The 22,407-nt window shown below is 42.8% G+C and overlaps 1 protein-coding gene across 2 annotated transcripts; it reads left to right on the top strand.

Annotated features, from left to right (window-relative positions):
- The first annotated feature begins 165 nt into the window (after window positions 1-165).
- On the top strand, window positions 166-21,613 carry lmtk3 (lemur tyrosine kinase 3). Of its 2 annotated transcripts, none has more exons than XM_004541179.4 (16): window positions 166-720; window positions 2,955-3,103; window positions 3,489-3,636; window positions 5,001-5,074; window positions 5,248-5,366; window positions 6,919-7,006; window positions 7,824-7,972; window positions 8,060-8,144; window positions 8,232-8,353; window positions 9,281-9,430; window positions 9,525-15,768; window positions 15,859-16,022; window positions 16,285-16,418; window positions 16,830-17,164; window positions 17,243-17,327; window positions 20,187-21,613. In XM_004541179.4, the coding sequence occupies exons 1-16, from the start codon at window positions 630-632 to the stop codon at window positions 20,312-20,314; spliced, it is 8,265 nt and encodes a 2,754-aa protein (XP_004541236.3). In that variant the 5' UTR covers window positions 166-629; the 3' UTR covers window positions 20,315-21,613. The 2 variants fall into 2 exon arrangements, with proteins under 2 accessions (XP_004541236.3, XP_004541237.3); XM_004541180.4 differs by having other exon boundaries at window positions 167-720; window positions 2,955-3,088.
- The last annotated feature ends 794 nt before the right edge of the window (window positions 21,614-22,407 follow it).

Genomic DNA, 22,407 nt, shown 5'->3' with positions numbered 1-22,407 from the left:
CAAAGGTCATGATATGAATCCTTAAGTGATATTATGTGGATTTTAAAAATCCAATCCCAGATCGATATAAGCCGCCTCGTTTGCTCCCCTGTGGGCGCATTATCACGGGTGTGTTTTGATACTATGAGGCTGTGGTGAATGATCAAGCCGGACCATGACAATGCGCGCCGTGCGAGGCTGACGTAGGCTGGCGGAGGAGAAAAACACAGACACCCTCCAACACCGTGAGATGGAGGGAGGAGGAGCAGGTAGAGGGTAGGAAATATATAAATATAACGTCAGAAATAGAGGATGGTTGTTTTCAGCGGTGCTTGTGACCGAGGCAGAGCAGAAATGGATGCGCAGCGAGAGGCGGCCTGAGGATGCACAATAGAGCATCTCACACACTGTGTTTAATTGCGGATTAGAGCGGAGGGGAAGAGGAGGGGGAGGGGGAGAGCACAACAAGGAAGGCAAGGAGACGCTCTTTATTATTAGAAGAAAGCGGAGAGGAGGAGGGGGAGACGGAGACAGCGTGAGCCCGGAGACGGCACAGACCGTGGCGGGGGGACGGGAGAGAGGACACCGACGCTGACAGTCGGCAGCGGCGCTCGGATGCTGTTGTTGTTGTTGCTGCGGACGCGGCGACGATGCGGCCACACTGCTGGGTGATGGTAGCGTTGGCGGGGATCATGTCGTACTTCAGCCCGGAGAGAGCCCTCGGAGCACCGCAGAGGGAAGGTGAGCGGAGTCGGAGAAGGAGGAGGTTTGAAAAGCTGTCAGGGATGCTGGAGAAAGGAGAAGAGGATTTTGGGGGGTGGGTGGGGGGGTGGTATAGTCATTTATGAAAAGGCCTCTGCACACTGAGGTGAATATTGCATTATCAGCCAGTTAGGCTGAGACATAATGCGAATTATTAGTGCTGGCTGACCTAATCACAACAGGAGCGAGGCCGACTGGGTGATGGGTTGGGTACCGTATTTGCATGCAATGATGAAAATATTTCGGGCCTCACATCGATGCCTTTTTAAAAACAACATGTACTGTATGCACAGCAGGGCTAAAATCGTCGGTCAGTGCTGGATATTTAGTCTAAAAATAGCCTCCACTTGGCTCTTGAGACTATTTAGCCCAATAACCACTGCTGGCATCTTTACTTTTTGCCGTAAATTTGAATATGCCTTGTTCGCTGAGAGCTGGCAGACTGTTGTGTTTGTGTAATGTGTGCAGTCATTGTATTGTGGTGTATTGTTTTGATAGAAGCTGTTGGCACAGAGGCTGGTGGAAAAGGCCCTGTGCTGGGTTCCTATTTATATGCAGTGTCTGTCTGGACATCTGTCTAGGGAAAGATGAAAGAATAGCACTGCTCAGGAATTGTGCATCAGGATTTGTGCCACTACTTGTGCTGCTGGTGCATGTTTTTAGGAGGGGGGCGAGAGGGTCATTCAGACTTTACAATGCTCCACTGCTCTGCTGATGTGATTTGAGGTTTATATGACCAATAATTAGCTATCTTTCCCTTTTCTTGGATTATCAGTTTGGTGCAATCCAGAGTGACAGTTTTCTTTTATTAGCCACAGATTGGGCCACAGCAGCTTTCACTTCAGTACAGAGCTGGTTTTATATGCTGGGCACATCTTCACTTACCTTTTCTCTGGCTGCTTCTGCACTATGTTGCAACTTTATGTTGAGCACAAAAATAAAATAAAATAAAAGTTGATAAAAGTCTACATTAGGTGCTGTGCAGAAGTCACAGAAACAAAATATTATTTCATTTCCTAGATTAAAAAAAAAGTTTTAGTTTTTTTGTCGAGTGTTGATCCTGTTCTTACAATATTTATCAAGCTGTTCAATTATTAAATATACTTTAACATTTATGCATGCAGTGTTTACAATATCATGACCATGTTGAGGAATGTACTTTGGGATTTGTATGAGGGACACAGACAATCACACTGTGATATCTTCAGACTGCACATATAAAAATAAACAGCAATTTATCTGCCAGTTATAGTTACAGTATCAAGGTTTATATGTGCCTCCTTTCCCCTATTATATTTTGTATTATATCTCTTAATTTTTTCTTATGATCATAGTTGTATATCTGCTTTTGACTGCTTTATTTACACAGAAAAGATGTAATTTAATTATTAATTGTTACATTTCATGTACAGTTTAAGCGTGAGTTTGACACCTCGTGACTGTTTCAAGGTGTCATTGTTCCTCTTTTTTGGTCATCTGTCAATGGTAATAAAATGTTTTGGCTGCAGAAGTGAAATGAAACCTATAAACAATACCTGAAGGGTATTTAACCACGCTGCCCTGCCCCTTTTCTTTTCTGCAGATGGTTCACTTCCCACACTCGACTACATTGAGGTACAAAAATCAAATGTCCCGACCCCTCCCTCTCTCACCTGAGTAGTAAACCTTCCTGATTTGAGTAATTCTTCTCCAATTTCTGATCCCTTCCCGAGTTAGCGCTCCTTTTTTTTACCTAAATGACAACTCCAGCCACCCACCTCCCCTGCTTCTTAACTGTGTTTCCTGAGTGGAATGCCATTTCTGATATTTCCCCCCTTCCCCCCAAGCTTTTCTCCTTACTGGAATGGTATACTCTCCCAAATTTTAATTCCAGTCTCTATTTTCTTTTTACTGACTCAGACAATGTGTTCTTTAATCTTCAACTTAGTTTGTTTTCCTGCTTATTTCTCCCCAACTCCCTGATGCAAACCGTCCATTGGGGTTCTCCACTGTGTCTCAGGCCTGCTTCTAAGAAAACGCTCCAATGGTTTTTCTGCTAAACACAACACCTATGTAACAAGATTTCACACCTTTCTGCTTCAGTGAAGTCTCTCTTTTTTTTCTTTTTTCACTGACTCCGACCTAGCATTGCTCCCCTTGTAGAAGCACAAATCCCCTGAATTTCTACATTAAACCTGTCCTCCGTTGTATTTTTCTTCCTGTCGTCCTCTCAGTTTCTCAGTCCAGGGCTGCATCCCTCTCTCCTCCACCCTACGTCGTCATCCTCATCTCTTGCTCGGGGCTTGTCTCTTTTGTTCTGCTGCTCCTCACCTGCCTGTGCTGTAAGAGGGGAGGAGTGGGGTTCAATGTAAGTCTTCAACATGTAAGAGATCTATTCACCTCTCTCTGCTTTCTTTTGCTTCTTTTCTTTGTTTTTTAATGCGTTTTGTGCTTGTCTGCATGCTTTTATATGTGTCTGACTTGGTAAACTGCACAAGTATTTGATTTCGAAGTGTGAACAGTCAGTAACTCCAACTTAATGAAGCAGAAGGGGTCAATAATCATCTCTCGGTCTAATTTTAACTTAGTGTTTTTGTTCAGCTGGCAGACAGAGTACCATTTGTTCAGAATGAATGATTTTTCATTGTCTGTCCTTGGTGGTTACTGCTAAACTCAGCTTTATTATTAAGTGGAATAATACGTTTTATTTTATATTCATAGCTATTACAGCTTAGTGATTTTTTTATGTGCTGCTGTGGTTCAACCAGGAGTTCGATAACGCAGATGGGGAAGAGTGCTCTGGAGGCTCCAGTCCCATCCAGGAGGACAGCCTGTCATCATGTCCCTCCCTCCCTGAGGTCTACACCTTGCCAGTCAGAGACCGCCCCAGCTGCCCCTCCCTGCAGGATGGAGCAGGTAAAAACCTAAAGTGCCTCTCACTTTGCTCAAACTCTTATTGAGCTTCCTACCGCTCAAAATAAAGATGAAATCCTGCACTAAACTCCCTCAGGATCTGTTGCCTGAATCACTGATGCGGATCCACTAAAGGTCTCAAACTGAGTGCACAACCAGAAGGATTGGACTCCCTACTGAACCTCAGTGAAGTGGAAACTATGATTTGTGACAATTTTGCATCAGGGCTGTAATCAGGACACAGGCAGGGATGTGTGGAGTTTATGTATTTGGTTCAATTCAGTTTTATTTATGTAGCACTGCAATATAACCTGCAAACGTATTCAAACTATACAGTAAAGTGTCATGAGTTTTGCTATTTAGTGGTCTCACTGACCGCTCACAGCACTTTACACTGCAGGCCACACTTATAGTGCACACAGTTCTATTCTATGCACATAAGAGCTTTATCTACCTTACACTCACACCTTTGGACTTTTAAAAAAATCATCAATTAACCTAACTGTAGACTGTGGAAGGATGCCAGAGTAGCTGGAGAAAACCCTCGCAGGCACAGGGAGACCATGCAAACTCAACATTATAATGAGAGACTCTGACTTCCTTTGAGCAAGCTTTCTTGAGTTGTATGTTTGAACTCTGATGGTACAGATTCTGATGATGAAAGTTTTCAAAAAGTAGAGAAATATTTCTCTCTGCTTAATTCAGGTTAAAAAGCTGAATGTATGAGCATGAACAATAATCAAGTTTATTGTGGAAACATTGAACTCTCTCTGCACGATGGCATGAGCTGATGATTGTTTTCATTATTGATTAAGTTTCTATAAAATCACAAGAAAAAAAGGGAACAAAAATCTGTTAAAGTTTCTTAAAGTGATGTCGTGAAATTTGTGATTTTGCTTTATCAACACTCCAAAACATGAAATTATTCATTTTTGCTGTAAAATGAGAAGGAACAAATCCTTACATTTGAGAAGCTGGAATGAGAGATGTTTTGACCTGGAATAACAGCTTAAGCAGTCAACTGATTATCAAAGTGGCGGCAGATTATGTTCATTGATCATCGCAGTTCAGATTGCACATGCACAGCAGGAAAACACAACATGGAAAACCAGGGAAAAATACAGCGAGAGTAGATTTCTCAGTGAGTTAAAATTTTGTCCATGACTCTGAATTTTCCAGCTAGATACATTTTTATATGATTTCGTATATGTTTAAAACATGGTTGGGGTGGATATGTCATATTTATGTGTTGCTACAGGGCAGAATCTGAGTGTTTTTGTTCTGTTAATAAATTGTACATCTGAAAGAACATCAACTGCTGACGTCTGTGTGACCCTAATCTGTTTTTATTTCTGTTTTTTTTGTAGATCCCAAATCTCAGTGCTTCAAAAGGCACGCTTTAAACTATCTCCAGGAGATAGGAAATGGCTGGTTTGGAAAGGTAAGGAAATCTGAAATATAACCATCCCAAATCATTGGTTGTCTTTAAAACAGCATCCCCTGCTTTAATTCTGTCTAACAAACAGATTACAGATGCTAACTCAAAGTAGTTCTTTTAGTACCCGTCTCTTCCTGTGGGAATTTTCCATGTTATTGTCCATCGATCTCTTCTAGGTGATTCTGGCTGAAGTGCTGTGTGACTGCAGCTCCTCGCAGGCTGTGGTGAAGGAGCTGCGTGTCAGTGCCAGCCCTCTGGAGCAGAGGAAGTTCTTGGCTGAGTCTGAGCCATACAGGTGGGAGAAACTGCTTAAATTTTGGTAGCCATATTGCAGCCTTTGAGTGAGATTCTGTAAAATTTGCATAACAGTAACCACTGGAGCCACAAGAGGCAGGTATGGAGAAATAATAAATGTAGGATATTGAATCAGGTGTGACTCTCTTATACTTGCCAGGACTGCACAGACTCCTGTGAAAACTTAAGCGTAACACTACTGTTTCCATTCGACTTAAGAAGCAGCCAGGTACTGCTTGACTAACTGATCATCAGCAAGTGTGAGGAACTGTATAAAATCAAAGGTTTTGGTGGTTTACTGGTTTAGAGCATTCAGTTGTGTATTAACGCAATGCTACATTCTGAAAGGTCTGACCTTGGTTAGACCTTGGTCTGACAAGGTTACATCTCAGTCTCTATAAGCCTCAGTTAGCATTTTCATGCCAGTACAATTAGAAAAAGGCTTAAAAACTATGGCTTGTTTGGAAGGATTGCCAGAAGAAAGCCTCTTCTCTCTAAAAAGTTGCAAATTGCATCTGAAAAACCACAAGATCTCTGGAAAGATGTCCATTGGGTAGTCAAGACCAAAGTAAAGATGCTTGGAATAATGTACAATACCACATTTCAAGAAAACTAAACGCAGCATATCAGCACAAACACTTCATACCAACTGTCAAACACTGTGGTGGATTGGTAATAATTTGGGCACCTTGCACACATTGAGTCAACTATGAACTCTGTATACTAAAGCACTGTAGAGTCAAATGTGAGGCCATCTGTCAGCTAAAACTTGGTCCAAATTGTGCATCGATGCCAAGCACAGGAGCAAATCTGAGAAAGAAAAGAGTCAGTGTTGCAATCAAAGTCAAATCTGAAATGCAACTCAGTGAGCTGAAGCAGTGTTGCAAAGAAGCGTGGGTCATAATTCCTCAACAACAATGTGAGAGCTGGATAAAGTCATACAGAAAGTTAAACTGCTTCAAGTCGATGCTCCTAAAGGTGGTTCTACAGCCTGCTGAATCATGTGGTGTGTTTAGGTGAAAGTCATGTCTTTTGTTACGTGACTTTATGTTCGGTTTCAGTGTGTTTGTGCAGTTTTGTGATATTTTGGCTTGAATGATTGAGGATTCATTGGTTTGTATGTGAGTGTCTGGTCCTGTGGATCGGTTTGTGCTGTGATTGGTGTGTTACTACTGAGTTTTTAAGGGTGCACTTACAGCTATAGCATATATACTCAGATTCACTAAGGCTTGTCTGCTAGCTCTGCATGGTTTGCATTTGTGATGTGAATCATTTATAATTCATGTGATGAAAAGAACAAAAGATTTATTTTACTAATAGAACTATTCGTATAATTAATGTGAAGATTTTTAGTCACTTAAAGAAATATAAGTAGATAATGGTGACAGCCCTGATTAGCCTGTGTGGTCTGAGATGGAACTGAATTCCAGTGTTCAGGATCATCTAGCTAAGTTTTGCTCACTTTAAGTCTCACTGTTAAGCATTTAAAGGCAGCGTATAAACATTTATCTATCTTCTGTCTGTTCCTGCGTCCCTCTTATGTTTCCATTCAGGAGCCTTAAACATCCCAACATCCTTCAGTGTTTGGGGCAGTGCAGTGAGAGCATCCCCTTCCTCCTGGTTATGGAGTTCTGTCAGCTGGTAAGTAACTGAACATAAAAGGAGGCGGATGAACTAATAATAGGAATCACACAAATGAAAGGTGCATATTTTTAGTTTAGTATAGCGTGCAATGTTTTTGTTGTGCTATGCTTGGGGTTTTTTAGATAATTTGTGCACAAATTGGTTATGGTATATTGGTGATGTCAGTGAGAAACACATGAGAAATCACAGTCGAGCTGCATCGATAAGATCTTTACATCTTATTTTAATTTCATATAATTTGAGGCAAAATTGTTTTTTACAGTTATCGATGCTCCGCTGTCACTAAAATCTGTTTTGCGTCAATACAATCAATTTGTTTTCCTTCTCTCGGGCGGTTTAATCACCAGCTGATTAAGAAAACCATATGAGCAGACTTCCAGGCCAAACAAAGATACAAGCAGATCAATTACAGCAACACAGTGAGAGGAGCCACACAGCACTGGAGTCCTCACTGACTGCAGTTACCCTCTTTGATAAAGTCTCCTATTGTCCTTTCCTTGCAGATATTTTTCATCCCTTTATGTTGTCCCCATTTTATTTCCTTGCTCTTCCAGGAGCACAAATGACTAACACAAAGGCTGCCAGCTCATTACTAATTCCCCTGCTGCTTTTGAGGCGCTGTGATGTAAAACACCTAAAAAAAAAAGGGGGGGGGGGGGTATTTGCTGCAGAAGTAAAATATATCTTCTTTGCCTACATGATGGTCCTGCAGGTTTTATCTCTGTTTCAGGAGAAGGAAGAACACTCTGTATGCACTTCACTCAGCCATATTTTTCAATCCACTGTTTATATTTTGTTGTGATGTACAACGTAGGGTGACTTGAAGCGGTATCTGCGAGCCCAGCGTAAGTCAGATGGGATGACTCCAGACCTGCTGACCCGGGACCTCTTAACCCTTCAGAGAATGGCTTTTGAGATCACCTCGGGTCTGCTCCATCTTCACGAAAACAACTACATCCACAGGTCAGTTGTCGCTTTCACTTCCACTGTTGCCACGCCTCCAAACGTGAGGATCTCTGCTGAGGGTAGCTGCTTGTTTTCTCCCTGCAGTGATCTGGCTTTAAGAAACTGTCTTCTGACCTCAGACCTCACTGTCAGGATAGGGGACTATGGCCTCTCGCATAACCATTATAAGGTCAGGATTTTTTTTTCCTCTGAAAAATGAAATCCAAAGTCAATTCAGTCAAATCCATAATAATTTCTGTGGCGTGTCTTTATGAAGGAGGACTATTACCTAACTCCAGACAAACTATGGATCCCTTTGCGCTGGATTGCTCCTGAGCTGCTGGAGGAGTACAGAGGATCTCTCATTGTTACGGACCAAACCAAGACCAGCAATGTGTGGTATGTTTTAAAGCTGCTCTGTGTTAACACCACTGGGAACAGATCTGAATTAACGAGTTAAGCCGATAAGGCTGGTGATAAAATATTGATGAAAACACAAAGGTTTTTTTAATCTGGGGTCCAATTTGAAGCTACTCTTAAATCTTTTCCTACCACCATTCATTCCTTTAATCAGCGTGGCTCAGGTTAAATCAGATTAAAAGCAACTTAAATGATGCTCTCTGGATGGACAACAAAGAAAATCTAATTTCTCCTAACAGCTGTGCAGAGATTAAATGAGGATTGAGTGCGTGGACAGTCGGCTATGTGAACATAATCTGAAATGCTCTTTCTACAGTCTCAGTTATATTACAATATGATACAAATGCAGCTTGTTGTGGATCCATAAAAGAAAATAGTTCCTACATAAAACTGCTGTTTGTGTTATGATTTGTGGGAACACCAAACTAAAGAGCAGTATGATCTCACATTTGCTGGAGTAGAGTCCAGCTCAGTTTGTCAGCAGTCTTAAAGCTGTAGCCAAGCCCGGTGATGCCAGAAGGAGTGCTGAAGAAATGAGAGCAAATCCTTTAAGCTCTAATATTACAACCTTCCCTTTCATGTGCTTTTTTAAACGAACCAACAAGAAAACAACCTCCTAACAAAACACACGAGTGGAGCAAAAATACCTAGGAGTATTTATTCTTTTTTATTCTTTCTGAAAAAACATAGTTTTTCTTAAAAAATGGAACAAAACAATTCACATAACAGTTTTTATTCTCCTCGGTTAGAAAGTCAAACCTCTGTGGGTGTTGGAGTAAATGCTTTTACTCCAACACCCACAGCAATGGTGGTGTTGGAGTAAAAGTGTTATATAACAACAAACCTCAGAGATTTCTTTTGAAGATTCACCCCTTTTCACTTCTCCAACTCATTTTTTCCTCTCAGGTCTTTGGGGGTGGTGATATGGGAGCTGTTTGAGTTTGGCTCTCAGCCCCACAGACACCTGAGTGATGAAGAGGTGCTGACCTTTGTCATTAGGGAGCGACAGATCACGCTTGCCCAGCCTAGACTGAAGCTCTCCCATGCAGACTACTGGTCAGTACTTATCCACTAATTAGACTGCATCGATCCGAGCACAAACTGTGTCTCTCCAAACTTAGATCCTCTTGTTTTTCTCCCTTGTCTGCAGGTATGAGATCATGCAGTCCTGCTGGCTACCTCCGTCGCAGCGCCCTTCAGTAGCTGAGATATTCCTCCTTCTCTCCTCCCTCTTGGCTGCTGAGCGAGGAATAGCGAGGGGGAGTGTTGGGGAAGAGGATGAAGAGGACGAGGAGTATGAGGAGGGAAGAAGAAGGAGAGGGGAGAGCGAGGAGTCATTTGAAAGACGCTGGGACTTACTCCGTCCACCTGCCTTTCAGACTGCAGCAAACGAGCGCCAAAGGGAGAGGGATTACGCCAGGGAAGACAGAGACAACTCCTACCCTCTACTGGACCCTGTGGGGAACTGTATTACCCCATCCACCTCTGAACTGGATGACATCCTGACAGTCACCGAAACTAGCAAAGGCTTGAACTTTGAGTATTTCTGGGAGAAGGCTCATGCCAGACGAGGCTACAAACCTCTTCCTCCTCCTCAGCCAATCCCTACTGTGAACAATAACCATAGACAGTCTTTGGACACTCCTACTGTCGTCCCAGTGATAAGCGCCCGTAGCCCATCCCTCGCCAGCGAGTACTATATCAGACTAGAGGAGCACACTCCCCAAGACAAGTCGCCGTCTCTCAAAGGGAAGGTACATTCCTCTTTCCGCTCAGATTGCCCTGGAGACATGGAGCTCATGGAGATCCGCAGCGGGATGCTGGGCAAAGAGCGAGTCCCTTATTGTTCATCTGACAAGTGCGGAAAGGGCCTCCAGACCGTCCGATCGAGCGAGGTTCAAGTCCAGTTGCCCAACACAGGCGTGGCTGAATTCAGAGACACTTCGAGCAGAGTGACTGACTTTTCCATAGTTGATTTAGGCGATGACGATGAAGTGGAGAAGAAAAAGAGCAGTAAGGCAGATAAAAAATCCACAAGCTCTCAAGCTCCCATCCTCCCTCCCAAGCCTCGTTCTATGTCCATGTCATCAGTCAATCCTCTTCACTCGCGCCCTCTTCCCGCCCCTCCACTCAGATATAGAGGACTGCCCCACTACACTATCAGCGGAAAAATTGAGACAGACCCCCATCACATAAGCACCTGCCCACCATCTACCTTTGATCACCTCGGGCTTCACCGAGCCCGACAGACTCTTCCCCCCTCCCCGTCCCTATCGCCCTCGCTTCCCCCATCGAGCCATCCAATTTACCCTCAACCTCCTCAAATGTGTCCTCCTCCTCTTCCTCCCCACTCCAAACCACAAAGGAATTGCCCCCTCTACAACACAGGGGACATTCACTTGAGATATAATAAGCCCCAGATGCAGAGATCCAACAGAGACCCGCTAACCTGTGATTTGTCCGATAGAGAGAGCATGCTGCACACTTATAAGGAGACTTCTCACTTGCGTGCAAAAGACTTTGACTCTCCCGTACGTCGAGAAAACCCTTTGCGCCCTATTTATCGAAATTTACCCCGCCCTGAGCTCACAAAACCCCAAATTGACAGACAGTCTTCATCGAGTCCGACTTACTCAGATGAGGATGACTCTCCTTTCATGTCTCCCGAGAGACCTGGCTGTGGGACGACTGTCACTCATTCCAGTCTATCTGAAGATGCAGACCCCGCCACTACAGAGCTCTTCTCCAGGGGAATGAAGAGGACTCAGTCACGCCTTGACACCATCCTGCCTGCAATTTGGAAGGAAGATGCTGAGCAGCAGGCAGAACGTGTCGCTGCAGCCAAGAAATCCCCCATGCATCTGTTTCTGACGGAGATATCTAGTGTGACAGAGTTGAGTGAGTCCAGGTCGGAGGGCTCATATGCAGCGGAGAAGGAGGAGAAAAGAGAAGGAGAGAGATGGGGGAACTTTCTGCTGCCCAACAGAGGCATGCGCCGCTCCCAGTCGCTGATCACAGAGCTGGGATCAGCAGGACAGTCATGGGGACCAGAGAAACATGTCAGCAGTGCAGAAGCTGAGGAGGAGGATGCTGTCACTAAAGAGTCATTCCAGAGGGATCTTTTTCTCACAGAGATTGACACAGGAAATATGGAGGCGGACATAGAAGGCCTACCAGGAATCGATCCAGTAAAATACCTCTATCCTGCAGGATCCAGACTGAGGCCCTATGTCTGCGCCCCAGGCCTCCCCTCATACACTGAGGCAGAGGAAGCCTACTCCAAAGGCATACGGAGATCCCGCTCTCTCCTGTCTGAGATCACAACGGAAAAGCACGATTCTGAAATACATTTTACCGAGAAGGAGCCGCGGAGAACTGAAATCACCAGAGAGGAGTTCCTGAAAGAGATCCAATCAGCAGAAACCTTTCTGACCGAAATCATATCGAGACAAAATGCAGCCGCACATAGGAAGGAAGCAGATTCATCTTACTCCCCTACTCCAGTGTCCCCTGAATATGAGTCCATCTGCATTGACCCAAACTCAGCTCAGACCATCAGATTCCAGTCAGAAAGCTCCATACGAGCAGCCAACAAGGGCAAAGATGATACACAGACTGAAGCCATCTATGCCCAAGTGACCAAGCGTGCTAAGAAGAGTGAGATCAAAGTTTCCTTGAAACCTGACATCCCTATTCTTCACATTGGTTCAAACAAACCGGACAGCCAAGTAAATAATGCTGACCACTGCCAGTCCGGTGAGTTTGTGTTTTCTGAAATCATGCCTAAAAATGGTTTACTACATAACCAAACACCCGCGTCTCAGAGAGAAGAGGAGGAGTGTTCGGACGGCCCTGCCTTACCTGCCAGAGGAGAGCAAACAAATCTGCCAGAGCACTTTCCCCCTGAATCCACAGAGAACGTTCAGGAAGTCAACACTGTGAACCTGCGTGAGAGCCAATCACTCACTACAAAGGAAGCTGTTATAAGCAATGGCGAGATAACAGAAGATGACCTACAGACGCACAGTCCTTTGAGGGGGGATCAAACAGACGTGATTTCTCATGATCCTGAGAAAACAGCTGATTTGGAGAACTCTAAAAACTTAGATTCTCTCGTTAATGAAAGTTTTGCAGAAGCGGAAATGGAAAATTCACTTCAGCACAAAGACGAGCGTCACACTGCCCAGAAGGTGCCCACTCCCGCAGCCACTCCTACCACGCCAGACTGGGACCCTTCCTCCGATTTTTCACTCGTCACCCCCACCGACTCAGTCCTATCACCTTTGACTTCCAGCTCGGCCGACTGCCTCACGCCTAGTGACTCATGGACGGGAGGTGGCGGAGGAGGTGGAGGAGGAGTGGGAAGCGGCGGATGGCGGGCTCTGGGAAATGAAACACCACATCGAGACTCTGCATATTTCTCAGACAGCGACTGGGAGGGTGACGGGATGAACAGGAGGAGCAGCAGCGATGGACTTGTTGCCTCCAGGCCTGGCAGCGGGAGAGGAGGTGATCGGGGAATACTGACAGGGATAGAGGAGAAAACCGAAGAGGAGGGTGAGACTGGAGAAAAGAGTCCATTAAGAAATAGTACCCACATGTCAGATAGGACAACGGAAACTGGAGAAGGGAGGACTATTGAGAGTTGTGAAGAGAAGGGTGTACTGTATCCTGAAAATTACCCGATCCCTAATTTAGGAAATGACAAAGATATTCTAAACAAAGCGCTGGGATCTGCTCAGAGAGACGATTCTGGCATTTTCCATAACGAGAGCAAAAAGTCAGCCCTGCTGTGCGATGATCCACAGAACAAGGACTGTGTGGACTTAATTGATAAGTTGTTTTCAAAATTAGATGATGAGCCACTTAAAGGGCTTTCACACAGCAGTGGGTACATGATAGACAGCCATTACACAGATGGCATAATTTCTCAGATAGCAGACTGCAAATACCAGGACTTTGAAGAGAGTGACTTAAATCTATATTCCAAGAGTCCCACTGAGACAAATAGCTTGATCGAGTATAAATCTGGCAGCAACTCAAAGAGTTGCATGTTTGGACCAAACAACAAAGATTATAAAAATGTTACAGAGACAGATAACGATCTCAGTCAGCTCAGTTCTCCCACGTCTGGGAATGAAGCTGTGGACTCTGCAGCACCATCCCAAGTTGACAGCACCATCGAGTCCAGATTACCTAAACTTTGTGATATTCAAACGAAAAGCGTTATACTTGGAGATGAAAACCTGCCAAATGACGATGGGAAGGCTGCTGATGCAAAAGCGAGCGGTCCGACGTGTCTTTGGGCTGAAGAGCCTGAGAAATGTGGAGAGAGGCCCTGTGTGGACCACAATGAGCTGGGCTTGAGAAACCTTCGCTACTCAGATGGCGAGGAGGAGAGCGGGATCACAGCAGAGACAGAGGAACAGAAAGCTGCTGCAGAGCTGAGTATCGCTGTGAAGGAGAGGCCACCCCTCAGGGGAGCAGCAAGTGGCATGAACTCTGCTAACGATGTGGATAACAACTCCTGCGAGGGTCTAAATGCGACAGCTAAAGAGTTATGGAGTGCTCTGGAGGAGGATGAAGACAGACCAGGATCTGGGGCGCTTAGGGGCGAGTTTGACTGCTACCGCTTTTCACAACTAAGGGACTTGCGCTTGTGGCCAGATGAGAATGACCAGTGGGCCTCCCCAGAGAAGAGGTGTCAGGGAGTCGACTTGAGATCTGAATTTTTCTCCGGGTTCGGGAATAAGGCGTGGGAGGTGGGTGAGAGGCTTGTTGTAGGTCAGGAATATTGGGAGACCGAAGAAAATGATGAACTGGCAGGAAGTGAACCTCACCCTGCTGTCTTGGAGGGCTGTGAGGAAACTTGGAACAATGAAACCCAAGGGCTAAGCGGCAATCTTTGCATTAAGGAAATGTGGGACACAAAAGACAGAGAAAGCCAACAGACGATAGCAGACATACAGCAAGAGGAAAACATTGAGAACCTGGGGGAAATTGTCAGCATTAAGAAAGACATAAAAAGTGACATTTTGCATGTGGAAGTAGAGAATATAGAAATACCAGAGGAAGAGACCTTGGAGGAAGGACAGAGGCAGAATGCATCATGCACAGAGGCAGCCAGGGACAGGGAGGGTCGGCTAGACTCCACAGAGACGGCACAAAATCAAGATTTTAACACATGGCCCCAGAATCAACTCTGTAACAGAGTGGAGGAGGCGATGTCGGCTGTGCACGCTGACAGAGAGGCAGGCTCCAATTTAGAAAACTGTTTCAGCCACACTTTGGAAACCAAAAGCTCAGATATAACCATCTGCATCGCCGAAGCTCCTCATGTGACGTTTTCAGAACTGGAAAATTTTAAATTGGGCTTCAATTCGGAAGCAGAAACGAGACCGTGTTTTGCCAGGCAATACATAGAAGAAGGAATAAACCCTATAAAAGTGGAAGAGGATTACAGAGATGTGCCCCTGCCAGCTAATACCAGTGATCTTGATGCAAAGGAGGAGATAGATCAGTCATATCCACAAGAGATTGACAATTTCAGCTCAGTAGATTTTCCGAGTCCTCCACCGAGCATAGACCTTGATATGCAAGATGATAAACTGGAGAGTTTAGACGACTCTTTTCCTAGTCCACCGCCATCCGTCATAGAGGGAGAGGACTTTATTAGTCACATTAATCTAGAAGACTTTATTACCAGTACTGAGACAGAGCAGCTTATTTCCGCAGCATACAACACAGATGTTCCAGAGACACCTCTGCAAGAATTGCCACCTGCTACAACTCAAAGTAAAGGGATCTCTGCCAATCTCACCCTCCCCTCTGTGCATATAACACTGAGCGATGAGAGCAACCTGACATCCAGCATAGAAAGCAAGGATGGTCATAATAACCTGCCCCAGAAATCATCCCCCATAATGCCTTCTGCACCTCATGGTCCCCTGAACAACCTCCCACAGCTGTTGATTTCTGAGTGGAAGGACTTGGATGAGGAGCCTCTGGAGGACTTTGAAAAACTGGAACAACTGTGCTACATATCTGGCGATGAAGAGGAAACTCTGGGGGACCTTTTCTTGGGCAACCTGGAGCTTCTGGAGTCTTTAAAGAAAGCACCTGATCACAAAGTTAGCAGTGGTGACGGTCATACAGTCAGCAAGACATGCGACTCCTCTATACCCGAGGGTAGCAGGGTGGATTTAAAGGAGGACGAGATGTCTGATGACTCTGACAAACTGGAATCTGTACAACCGACGATCCTGGATTCCCAGAACAGTCTGCCGCCTCAGGACGAGAGGAGCGACGGACAGAGATCACCGGGTCAAATTTCTGATGTCAAGGACCAGCGGTCTCTGAACAAGATGACAACCAAAAACGGCCTCATGATGCAGGTCAGCATGATTTCTTGTGGTTTGCTGTGCGTGTGAGCGGTGCTCCTTGAGTTTGCTCGTGCTCTTTACTGCTTTGCTTTGTTGCTCCAGGTGTGTGAGGAGAGGCTGCAGTTCTCACTCAGTGAAAATGTGAAGACAAATGTGCTTTGGGGGACGACTGTTAAAGACACCGCCATGCTCCGGACATGGGGGGAGGAAGTCACAGGGAGCAGCGGTGATCTAGTCACTGTGAAAGAACAAAGAGAGGATGAGAGGTATGGATGCTGCAGAATTAAAACACTGGCTTCAGATTATTCTGTTTGATGCATCCTGTATTTCTGGAGGAAATAGATCCAATAAAATATATTCACACAGAGTTCAAATTACTTGTTTTGTATTTTTACTGTTTTCAGTTCAAGTAAACTCAAAGACAAGATTTAATTCAACTAGATGGACGTGACAAGATGAACTGTTGTTTTATTATTAATATTCTGGTGAAATATTCCTCTTTCTTTCGTTCTTCCTTCCTTCCTTCAGTCAAGAGGAGCAGGAAGCTGTCCCTGCCATTGAGCCCCCCATCGAGTCTGATGAACCTAAAGCTGAGCCGCTCACTGTGATCGAACAACCTGAGGTCCCATTACCTCAGCTTACTGCAAACCAAGCGATGAAAGGTATCAGCGTCTTCCACGTTTTACAAGTACTTATCAATTATCCCTGATTATACTGGGATATCGCTGAAAAACATTTAGCATACAAGTAATTTTTGACTGTCTAAGCTAAGTACACCTCTCTAAGCCTTTTTATTTGTTTTCTTCTCCTTTGATTTGGGCTTCCACTTCTTTTAACCCCACAGATCCAAACCTTCTCCCAGATAAAAAATTGTGGGCATTTTCAGACTAATAGGTTAACAGATTAAATAAATCTAGATGTGATACGTCAGTCTTATTTTACAGAATTTAATTTTCTCTACTTCAAATAGAATATTTGTGCTAACTTTGGCAGATATTTACTTCATTGCTTTTGTAATCAAATTTGTGAGTAGGTTTGCTTCTAACATTTCTTTTCTGCTCTCGCTTTGATAGCAAAGCTAGCTCGCCTCTCGCTCACCCTCCCACCTCTTGCTCTGAGTCTTCCCCTCACCACTACTGGAAAAGGAGGATTTGGAGACGGGGCCATCGGAAACCGGATTGGAAGACGAAGAGGTCTTTCGTCTGGGAGCGACCCCGATGAGGAGGAGGAGGATGAGCAGGAGGACGAAAGCTCCCGGAGGGTGATTGTAGTCACAGAAACGGACGTGGACAAACGTGTTGGGCTCCGCAGTCTGCTGAAATCACCCAAGGAGCCAATGGACAGAGAGAAGGACAGAGGAAGAAATGTGTCCTTTTTTGATGATGTCACAATCTATCTTTTTGATCAGGTACGTCTCCTTTATTCGTTCACTTTTTTATGACGGGTTCTTTTGGAATAAACCTGACTATTTCTTTCATCCCAACAGGAAACTCCAACTAATGAGTTGAGCAATTCAACTCCCACAACTCCAACTGCGGTGTCTATCAAAAGCACCAAGTTGGATTTGCATGGTAAGTTAATCATTTTCTTTCAGTCATGACGAGATGCAGAATAAAGAAGGTCAATTTTAAGTTGCAGTAGCAGTGTTGTCCTGTAGGTCAACATGTCTCAGGTCTAATTGTGAGAAGACGATTAGAGCAGAGGAGCAACACTTGAAGCCTAATCGGAGCTCATGTGTACATCCAGAGATATTATTCAGAGCAAATGGTACTTAAATAAATCTGAAGTTTATTGGGGATTTACATGACAGTAAAAGGGGTTATAGGACATTCATGGCTAAAAGATGATCCTAGTATTAAAATGAAGTATCAAAAAATAAGTCATTTTTTATGCTATAGCTTGTTTTGACCAGCCACTGATCCCAAATGCTAAAATGACAAAGTTTTCCTTACATTAAGTTTTCCCACATAATTTAACAAAACGTGTATGCTATTGTTGCTCAAAGATATAAAAGCAGATTTTGAATGGACTGCACATACTGACAATAATTTTGGTTGCACTGCAGTTTGCAACTGCTGTTGTCCTTAGTGTCAGCAGTGCTTTCTGATCTAGCTGGCTGGCAGCATCTAACCAATCAGTAAAAAACATCAAATGTGTTCAACACAGAGCCAACTTATAATATGAGCTTGTCAGTTTCTTCAGAGGTGAATCAGTCACCTCCCAAACACACCCAGGTCCATTATGACCACTTATCCTAGGAAAGTGTACTGGAACACTGGAAGAAGTAATACTATGTTAGTTTAAATGTGAGCCTCTGTTCATACTCACATTTGCGTTCCCAGAAAATGTTTATTTCTTTAAATTAATTAATTAATTAATTCGATGACTGAATATTTATAAAAAGCCTCAGCTGTTCTGTAGGGTGTTTGTTGCTTATGCTGGTCAAGTTTATTATAGCTAACTAAACCTAAAGATAAAAACTGGAACTAGATATGAAAAAAAAAACAATTAAGTCAAACAATTTTGTGAACTTGGAAAACTAACTAAATTTAAAAAAATTATAGAGGAAATTGTCTTAATTTTGCCATTTGTAACTTTGGCAAAGTTTGTTATTACACACTGCCTGGTGAGGCTTTTTTGTAAGCTGCTTTCAAAAAATATTTATATTGTATTATCTGTACTGACTTTCCTAAATCTTGCCTCTGGAACTTGGTATAAATACAATAATAATAATAATAATAATAAGAAAGACTAAAACTAATGCTGGAACTAATAAAAACTAAACTTAAACAAGCAAGCTCACTCTGGCAAAAAAACAACAACCTCTAAACGACATAAAATGAAAGCTAAAGAGAAAATACAAAACTAATAATTACCGATGCTGATGTTAGCTGTCAGTGCAGCGCACCACACAGCTGTTACCATAACTGCTGGCTTGTTGGACTCTACGTGCATCAATGTCTGCTGCTTCTTACACAGGGATTCAGTCTCCTCCTTGAGCTGCCTAATGATGTAACAAAATGTGACAGCCACTAGCACATTCCCAGCTAAAATGGAAAACCTCAGTTCAGCCCTCTCCTCTGCAAATATGGAGCCAGAGTTAATCTTCTATAATTATGTCCCGGGATGCTGTGACATGTTGAACTGAGCAGGGATGTTAATCCCGCGCTCAACAATGCAAGCCCGAGTCATTTTTCTCTGCACATTTTCAGCTGCTCTCGCTACTTTCCACTCTCCATCTCATGCACTCAACGCCCTTTTTCACAGACTAATGAAAGTTGGGGCTCAGAGTTTCCTTTCGAGTTGTGTCACATACAGAAAAGGCAAAATTAGATTCCTTAATGATCTTTCAGGCCTTTCAAGACTTCAAAGTTTTGAAAGAGGTCCGTGTTACTTTTGAGTTATTTTAAGCTAAGACTGTGTCGCCTCAGTGTGGTTGTTGACTGATAATCTATATCTATTAAGATATAGATTATCAGCTGATTTTCTCCCCTGTGCTTGGTACTGTTTTTTTCTTGTGCATCTTATAAGTGAGTAAACATGTGTCCCAGTCACAGATGGATCATCATTCTTCTCCTCAAGGTCACACTGGTAATTTTACAGGTACTTTTTCTCAGCATAACCTTCAAGCAGGTAAAGCTCGCCCTGATGTACTGAATGATATTGATAATATCAGATTCTCAAAGTTGATGCACAAAACGACAAAGACAGAACTTGGTGGTAAATGGATTGGTACTTCGAGCACCTTCTACTCACGTTTGAGCACTCAAAGCAAGTCTCATTCAAACAGCCTGTTTATACCTTATACATTCACACACTCACATCAATGCACTGGGGGCAACTCAGGGTTCAGTGTCTTGTCCAAGGATGCTTTGACACATGGCACAAGAGGAGCCAGGGATTGATCCTTGATTGGTAGACGACCAGCACCACCTCTTGAGAATAAACGAAGTGGTAGCTTGAAACATCGCTTTGTCAGACATGCTTCATATCGCTTGTATCCTGTTAGATGATGATGATAATGAGGATCTTATTAGTTGTGATGATGGAGGGAGTGGTCCTGTGGTCCTTCCGAATCTGCCATAAAAAGCAATATTTTCATTGCTTTTTATGGCAGAATTAGGTAGTTCTAGTCCTCCAAGTTTGACAGTTTGCAAACTTCTTTGACTTCTTAGTGGATTCTGATTTGTTGTGCAATGGAGCTAACAAACGATCAGTAATTGTTTCAGTTGTGATTGTGAACCGGGTTAATGTTTTGGTTTAATTCCAATAAAAAGACTTTCCTTTAACTTTCCCTTACAGTCAAACACATGCTTATTGTCTGGGAACATCCTGTCCCTTTTGGGCTTCCATACATATGCCTGGTGCACTTGTTCTGGTTTTAATACCAGCACAGTCGTGATGCTAATGTTGTTTTTTGTCTCTTTTAGGGCCAAAAAGCAAAGAATCGAAAAGGAAAGAGGATTTATCAGTCAAACCAAGGTCGCCTGTCGGGGTAAATTCAGTGACTTCATCGCGCTTCACTGTCAGCCCGGCTGACGACCCACACCTGGTGTGATGTTGCACATCATCCTGGAAACACTTTAGAGCTCAACCCTCTCGGACTGGCCCGTGAATTAACCCAACAACCAGCCATTCGCCCAGAGGATATTTTTTTATTGAAGAGGCAACTGAAAGAAGAGACTTCGATTCTAAAAGCTGGAAACATTCCAGGTTTTACTAGTGACGGGATTTTGTACGACTGGGGGTTGCTGAGCTCCGGCCTGCTACTGTTTACAGAGATTATACATAGCCTTTGGCTGCAGAAATCTTTGGAAAAGGCAGCATATGCTAGGCGAAGAGGAGCCGGGAGCTTTGTAAAATCTGAAACAGATTCGACAGCTATGCAGTGGGAGTCTTGCTGTGTACCAGCTTACCTTCTCTTTTTCTGCTTTGTTTTGTTTTGCCCTGGGAGTGCGGGGAATGCACTTTCTTTAGTCATTCGTCTGTCTATGTAAACGCTTGGATCCCGGTCCTCTCTTTATTAAGGACATTTTTCATTGCAGTCAGTCAGTTGTTCTTGTAAGCAGCAGTTTGAAACAGAAATTGCTTGACTCCTGTATTTGACAATACTCCTCAGCATTTGTACAAACATCATAATACAAGTGTATACAGTATCATTTTAGAGCTGTTTACTTTTAGATGTATTCTTAGACTGCACGAAAAATGAAACAAGCAGTTTATTTTTACTTTTATTTCTGAAAAGCTTTAATTTCTATATTTATTTCTATGTTATTTTACTTATTTATGTAAAGTCAGTTTCCATGCAATATCTTAATTATTTATTTAATCTATTAAGTTATGTATTTATTTGCGTTGGTGCAATTGCATATATGAACTTAACTATAATTTGTTTGGGACAGAAATGCATCTAGATCTATAACTTCTCCAAGATCTTCATAACAAATAAATCAAAAATATTTTCCCAAACGTCTTAATTGCTAAACAAAAAAAAGTATTTTGTATAATTTTACTTGTTAATATATGCCAATATGTATGGAACAACGTCCTGTAATGTTTCATTATTTTCCGATGTCTATGAATTTTTAGCTGTCTCGTCATTCTTTTATCTTAATTAATGACAGTTAATGTAGCTTAGCATGAAAAATTGAAGCCTTTCATTAGTAAATAACTCCCATTTGTTTGTGTATCTGTTAATTTATTCCATTTTCTACTAATAACAGTCCATCATGCAGTCGAGATCCAACTAGTCAATTTGTTTAGTCTGTTTAAATGTTGGTTTAAACTTGTATTGTTTAAAGAATGGTTTTCAGGGGGCAATGTATAAACAAGGGGGAAATAAAAACTATGAAATGTGAACCTCTCATTTGAACTGTGTCGTATAAATAAGCTCGATTGTTGCTTTTATTTCATTCATGACCAAAAAAAGTTGCACTCATATCCAGATACATGCCTGTCAATGAGGGCTAAGTTACAAACTATTGAAATACTAGAAATTTTTCTTAGACACGTATGGGCCGTAAGAGCAAGTTCTATATTGTAAATCAATTAACAATGCTTCAGAAGGCACTGACATCACAGATACAGTTAGTGAAAATTAGATGGATTGCTCCAGCTGTCTGTGCTGGGAAAACATGTCAGCCAGCACAGCCATGACCCCAACTCCATAATCTAGGTAGATACAATATAAAAATGTCACCTCTCAGCAAAGGTGAAGCTGGGAAACATGGAAGTTTTTTTCTGCTGCTTATTATCATTATTATTATTATTTTATTTATGTATATTTTTGATGTCCTTAAATCAGCATTTTGGGTTAGGTATCTTGAAATTTTGACTTAGTAACTCCACATTAAGGTTAGTGTTGTTGTGAGACTAACTCAATATGCTAACATTTTTTTCCTAGCTTCCACTAAATTATCCCTAGGTTGTAAAAGCGGAGGTAGGTGTGTGTGAGGATACGTTAATTAAAATTATACTTATGAAAAACATGACAAAAACTACTTTAAGTGGTTAATTTTACATTTGCAGTTACACCCAAAAGCATATTGTAATAAATAAATAAAACTCATCATTAGTATTCACCAGTACCTATATTTGCTAATTACACATTCAGATCAACTTAGACCATCGTATTTAGCATTCAAACAGATC

This window comes from Maylandia zebra, linkage group LG11, assembly GCF_041146795.1.
Source record: "Maylandia zebra isolate NMK-2024a linkage group LG11, Mzebra_GT3a, whole genome shotgun sequence".
Classification (NCBI taxonomy): Eukaryota; Metazoa; Chordata; class Actinopteri; order Cichliformes; family Cichlidae; genus Maylandia; species Maylandia zebra.
The sequence above is the reverse complement of the archived record's forward strand: the minus strand, read 5'-3'. Positions and strand labels throughout refer to the sequence as shown.

What these genes read in the sequence shown, in the direction of transcription:
- lmtk3 (XM_004541179.4), top strand. Translation starts at nt 630, where the DNA reads ATGCGGCCACACTGCTGGGTGATGGTAGCGTTGGCGGGGATCATGTCG. An exon ending in GCTGAGTCTGAGCCATACAG is followed by an intron (nt 5,367 to 6,918) that starts GTGGGAGAAACT and finishes GTTTCCATTCAG; the next exon opens with GAGCCTTAAACATCCCAACA. An exon ending in AAAACGGCCTCATGATGCAG is followed by an intron (nt 15,769 to 15,858) that starts GTCAGCATGATT and finishes TTGTTGCTCCAG; the next exon opens with GTGTGTGAGGAGAGGCTGCA.